At 37.4% G+C, this 6,651-nt stretch overlaps 1 protein-coding gene across 1 annotated transcript; it reads right to left on the bottom strand.

Moving 5' to 3' along the window:
• Positions 1 to 5,473: 5,473 nt before the first annotated feature.
• On the bottom strand, positions 5,474 to 6,343 carry LOC113351319. The gene has a single exon (XM_026595328.1). The coding sequence runs from the start codon at positions 6,341 to 6,343 to the stop codon at positions 5,474 to 5,476; it is 870 nt and encodes a 289-aa protein (XP_026451113.1).
• Positions 6,344 to 6,651: the final 308 nt, after the last annotated feature.

Raw genomic sequence — 6,651 nt, 5'->3', positions numbered from 1 at the left:
AGCTGTTACAATGGAACTGTTACAGAAAAAATGTTGCCTTGTCGCTAATTTTAAGACCCTAGAATAAGATTTACCTGAACAGCTTAATGTTCTTCAGCTATTAAACAGTGTCACTTTTCTGCGACTGTCCATCGAGGGTCAATGTTCTTCAGCTGTTCTTCTTCTTCAACAGCAGCAACAGCAGAAACAGAGTTTGGTAAAGCTCTTATTTCTTCTTCTCTGGCTCTCCTTAGGTTCCCAAACTCTTGACACCTCTTCTATATGACCCAAGACATCTATTTATATCAAAAATACCGATTAAATCTCTCCTAAATCTTCCAAAATCTCTTTCCTTCTCTTCATGGCCAAGTTGCGATAATTTATTGTTTTAGGATTTCTACGCGTTTTTGAGCTTTCCTTTTTATTCTAAACTCTTCCTTAGATAGATAAAAATCTTTGGGAAGGTTTACAACGTTTTAATCACTCTAAAATTCCCTCAAACAGGTCACACACGTGACTTTCCATATTTTCTTGTTGTGAGAAAAATCCGTCGTTTGAGCCCAATCTAATCAATTTAAACACCCATATCATATTCCTAGACCCATAAGGAGTCTATCCTATGAAAATCAGAGGTTTAATCGACCTCAAACTCCTCCAAATCACGATTGCCAAAACTGCTCTTTAACTACACTTTTCTTCCCACCAAAACCTGATTTTTGAATGTTGAAGATGGTTGCCCCTTATCCAGAGTAGGGGTGCGATTAGCAGATGCCTGGAAATGGGATTCCCCTTAGTAATTAGGTTACCCCTTATCCAAAGTGAGGGTCTGAATAACAAATGTCCTCCCATGAACGCAAAAAACACTTTTCGAGCTAATTTCGCCGCAAAATCTTATTTTTTCAAAAACACCTACAAAGACATAAAAAGCCAAAATAAATACAAAATCGAGCACTAACAATATATAAAATTGAGATTATATCAGACACAAAAATGTGTCTATCACTGTACCACTTGTACCAGCCGTGACACTTGGTCCTATTACCTCCTCACGAGTCATTTTGGAACTACCAGAGACAATATCTTCAGAAGATGATTTGTTCATATGCTCAAAGAATTCAGCGTCAATGGATTCAATAATATCATATGAATCTAATTTCAAGAACTTATAGGCGGTACTATTCTTTGCATAACCAATAAATACACACTTATGGGTCTTATTTCCTAACTTAGTCATTTCTGGGTTTGGTTTTCTAACATAAGTAAGACATCCCCACACTTTCAAACGTTTAAGATTAGGTGCTCGATTGAACCATAGTTCATATGGAGTTTTGTCTATCTTTTTAATAGGAACTCTATTAAGGATATAACATGCACTAAGAAGTGCCTCACCCCACCAATAATCGGGCAGTCCAGAACTTATCAACATGCAATTAACCATATTCACTAAAGTTCTATTTTTTCTTTCTGCAACACCATTTGACTCTGGTGAATAAGGTGGTGTATATTCATGGATTATTCCATTTAATTCACAGAATTTCTCCAATTCTTTGTCTTTATATTCACCCCCTCTATCAGAACGAAGAACTTTAATTTTACGGTTTAACTGATTTTCAACTTCTACCTTGAATATCCGAACTTGCTTGCTGCTTCATCTTTACTTTTCATTAAGTATACATAAGCATATTTCGAATAATTATCAATGAATGTTACAAAGTATTTGTTTCCTCCACGCGAAACTTTATTATGCAAATCATCTACGTCTGTATGAACAAGACCAAGAAGTTCTCCTGATGATTTATTTACTGACTTATGTGACTTACAAGTAATTTTTCCTTGCACACATATTTCACATTTATCAGTATTTTCAACATTGCACTTAGGGATGAGCCCTAGTTTATGCATATTTCTAACAACATTGTAATTAACATGTCCTAATCTACCATGCCATAAAGGAATAGACTCAACAATATAAGCAGAATCAGATTTTATTAAATTCATACGGAACATGCCGTTACAGTAGTATCCCTTGCCAATAAATACATTATTCTTGGACATTATAAGGTTGTTCGACTCAATAACTAACTTAACCCCTCCCTTATTAAGATGACCTCCAGAAATTAGGTTTTTCACCATATCTGGAACATGAAAAACATTGGACAAAGTAAGAACTTTTCCAGAAGTGAATTTCAAATCAACATTTCCGATTCCAGCGACATTGGAACGAACATCGTTCCCCATTCTAACTTCTCTTGGTTTTGTGCACTCTTTGTAAGTCTGAAATTGAGATTTATCATTGCATATATGAACAATAGCACCAGAGTCATACCACCATCCATCCTCAACTCTAACTGAATTGGCTTCCTCCATAACAACAATCAGTTTGGGTTCACTTTCAGATTCAGTTTTGATTTGATTCTTCTTGTCTTTCTCGTCCTTAATACGAGCCCTGCACTCTCGTGCATAATGACCAGGATTCTTACAGTAATAGCAATCACCTTTGAGTTTCTTAGATTTTCCAGTCTTGTTCCCATGGGTATTTGACTTTATTTTCTTCCCATTATTGTGATTCTGGGAGGATTCCCCTTGAATCACATTTGCTTTCTCTGTATCATGGTCATTATTCTTGTCTCTCTTACCAGATTCGTCCTCAATACGTAGATGACGTATAAGGGATTCCAGGGTATGGGTTTTCTCCTCATGCTTCAATTTCTTCTTGTAGCTATTCTAACTGTTAGGTAATTTTGCAATTACAACACCAACTTGGAATGCTTCAGGAAGATCAATTTTAGCATCCTTGAGTTTACTGACAAAGAGACCTAACTCATGTGCTTGGGTAACAGCAGAATCTAAATCATTCATCTTATATTCAATATAATTGATAATAAAAAACTTTTGGTTACTTGCCTCTTCAATGCGGTACTTCTTGTCCAGTGCATCCCACAATGCCTTTGCTCCTCCTTCAATGGTTCGATGTGTACATATACACGATCAGCAAGTCGATTCAAGATATGCCCTCTGCATAAGAAGTCATCAGTCTTTCGCTTTTGCCTTTGTTCTTTCAATTCCCTTTTCTTTGCCTCATCGTCACCTTCTTTGTCTTCAGGGATTGGTTCAAGGTCGTCACTGATTATGTAACTCAGATTGATAGTAGTGAGAATGAACAAAATCGTTTCCTGCCAACGGGTAAAGTTGTTTCCATCAAACCTTTCAAGACGAGTGAGATCCTGATTCATTAGTTGAAGAGATTGCATTGTCCTAGTGAGCGATAAATCTTGTACGGTAGACATTCTTAAAACTGTTGTGAAATTAGGGTAAGAAATCTCTCCAAGGTACGAATGAATCTCTGTCTTTTAAGAATGTTTTCCCCCTCTACAAAGGGTTAGATTGAAAACCTTCTTTCAGGATACAATGGAGAATTGTCTGTAGCGAATTGTGATTATCCGGACAGACCAGAAGAAACTCTTTGTAACTGACGATGCTTAATTCTAATAAAAAAAAAACTAAGAGATTTTGATCATCTTTGTTGTTGGCAGTGGATGCCTATTTATAGGCAATAAGGCGTCAGTTGGATACGTCCTTTCAGACCCAACAGACTCATCCCAGGTTTGTTCATACATGCCTCTTCATATATGTCATTTGGATTTTGAATCCACAGATCCAAGAGACACCTTCCTGACAGGACACAAAGCCTTTTGGCTTGATCCTTTCTTTGCAGCAGCAACAACAACACACAATAAGTATATATTTTGTGAAAATCCTCCAACAAAATTGATCATCGTTATCAGAATAGTAGATTCTTATAACCTTGTACTCATTTGTTAAACGAGCATAATCAAACCCACTAACAACTAGTCGACCATAGTCCGTTATGGATGTTCTTATCGGTGGAAGATTTATAAACTCGTTTGGAATGAAAGGATTAAAGACAAAAACAGGATCATGTATGTTGACCATAACTACAGCCAAACAAACCAAACCATTACATGAACCAACTATGATATCATCGTGGAACCAGTTTGCCACAATATGACAACTGTGCTTGTACCTAGAAACCACATACCAAGGATATATGTTATTTACATCAACCTCACCACCTAAATCAATTTCATCGAATGTTTTTTCGGTGTAGAAAAGTCGGACTTTGCTGCGCTTTTTATGATTTTCAGACCCAAATGCGAAAATAGTGCCTATCTTAACAGCATCAAGGAGTTTTCTCCATGTTTTGCATGCATGCTTGCACTGTAACATGGTCTCAATTGGTAACCATGAAAGTATCTCTGATATAATCTCCTGGGGAAGATTCTCCATAGATAAGTTTCAATATTCATCCTTTTGGCTTTTTACTTACAAGAATGTAACGCACGTTCTTTGCACGTGCCCAATGGGGTGATGCTTCCATATGGCCGGTGCCAACTTAAGTTAGAGGTGAAAGCTTTGGATTAATGCAAGTGGATCCCACGTGGCGTACTTCCTCATCTTACACTTTATTATTTCCCCATCACGTGCAAATGCAAAGTTTATATATTCAGATTTAAATTACCATAATATCCTCAAATAATTTTTCAGTGAAAAGCAAAATCGGGGCAATTTCGGATCTTCAATTTGTGCAGCTTGACTAAGGGGAGTTGGCTTTATAAATAGTAATAGATAGATAAACATGAAACATCCTTGTTACGGAAGAATTTTAACAAGACTCGGTTTCCTAGCATGCAAAGAAGTCGTTCGGCGGCCAAGAAAATAAAAGGAAAGCGGGTAACGTTTAGGGAAAATCATATTTGGGCCAGTCACATATCGTTGGCCAAAGTATCTGTTCTTTTAATCCACTTGCTGCCATATGAGGCGTAATATAACGCGCAGCTAAAAAAATGATAAGAACGTTACTTTAGCATGGGACCCACAACTTAAGTATAGGGAGATAACTTATCGCAGCATTAATTATCTTTAGCTTGATATAAAGAGGTTAGCTTATCATATTACATGATCAACAATTTATTGATAACTGGTTTGTCTTATCTCGGGACCCACCATTTGGAATGGGTAACCTTCTAAACTTCAAGTAAAAACAGCTGGGTTATTACGCACAAGACATTGTGATATTTCTATCAACTTCGTTGTGAGTCAGTCCAGACTCCAGAGTGTGCCCGGCATCACAGAAGACTTCAATTTGTAGTCAATGATGCACCCAAGACGAAGAAAATGGAAACGGTAATCATAATGCTCTAGGTAAAATGTGTTAGTTGGAATAAAACATCAACGTTAAAATGGTAAAGCCCAGTCGATCTAAAGTTAAAATTGAGGTACTTTAATGTCCTTTAATTTGAAATACTAGGAAAGAAGCATTTTGGTTTTCTGTTGGGTTTACTAGGAGGTTAGGTTTGGTAGGTGAAGCATAATCTCCTTGCTGGCATCTAAGAAGTAACCCTTTACATCAGCCGGCCGATGACTGCCTTTACATCCATCTGCGCAAAATTTACTACGCACATTTTCCCGAATGCTATATCCAAGTAACCCTTCCTATGCTTCTCTTTTGTTCTTTTGGTTGGCATGCACTGATCTCTTGGACTTTACCTTCAAGAGCTAACACTGAAACAGAAGACTTCACATGAGGAATTGCCTGAAAATATTTGACGTCTTCCCTAACATGCTCATAATCACTAAGCTTACTAAGTGCTGCAATTTTTGGATCATAGCACAAAAGATTGTACTTATCGTACCACAGTAGGAGCTTGTTGTTCCTTGTAATAGCAAATGGCTCATAAGTGTGATCTTTTTCTAGGCATTCCATACTGAACTCCTTGCTCCAAACCAACTCAACTTTGTGCTCCTTTTCATCATTCTTTAATGCCCATATGTCTAAACGTTCGCCATTGTTATTATGAATAACACAAAGAAAACCTCCCAGTAAGTGTAGTTGGAAATTATCTTCCACAAACCTAAATGGGTTAGGCGCATGAATGAGATTGATAACCTTGGTGACGAGGGTAAGCCAGAAGAAACAAGGTGGTGATGGAAGAACCCGAAACTCCTCGGTTACTGGGTCGAAAGCAACAATTTTCCACTGCTTATAATCCATCCAATGCAGAGCTCCATCAACATGAACACCAGGTGAATCGCATAAGAAGTAACTAGTTTCTCCTTTATTTCTCCATCCATAACCACTGCCGATAGTGTATACCTCCACTATTCCTTCGTAGCGTGATTGAGGATAATAGATTCTAACAACCTTATACTCATCTGTGGAACGAGCGTAACCAAACCCTCTAACAACTACTGGATCGCAGTGTAAAATTGATATTCTTATAGGTGGAAGATTGATAAAAGCATTTGGAATGAAAGGATTAAGGACGAAGATAGGTTCATGCATGTCGACCAATACTGGAGCCAAACAAACCAAACCATTACATGAACCAACCAAGATATCATTGTCGAACAAGTCTGTATAAGTACAAAACTTCGGTTGTATTTACAAACTTCTTACTGCTTATTGACATCAACGGATCAACCTCACCGTCTAAATCAATCTCATCATACGATTTCTCTGTGTAAAAAAGTTCTGTGCTTTTTATGGTCTTCAAACCCTACCCCGAAAGTATCTCATACATGCTTGCACTGTAACATGATTTCAATTGGTAACCGTGAAAGTATCTCGCATATAATATCGTGAGGAAGATT

Source organism: Papaver somniferum, chromosome 2, assembly GCF_003573695.1.
Source record: "Papaver somniferum cultivar HN1 chromosome 2, ASM357369v1, whole genome shotgun sequence".
In the NCBI taxonomy this organism is placed as follows: Eukaryota; Viridiplantae; Streptophyta; class Magnoliopsida; order Ranunculales; family Papaveraceae; genus Papaver; species Papaver somniferum.
Note: the sequence above shows the minus strand (reverse complement) of the source record. Positions and strands in the feature narration are given on the sequence as shown.

Coding starts and splice junctions, on each gene's coding strand:
- LOC113351319 (XM_026595328.1), bottom strand. CDS start 6,343: ATGCATGAACCTATCTTCGTCCTTAATCCTTTCATTCCAAATGCTTTT.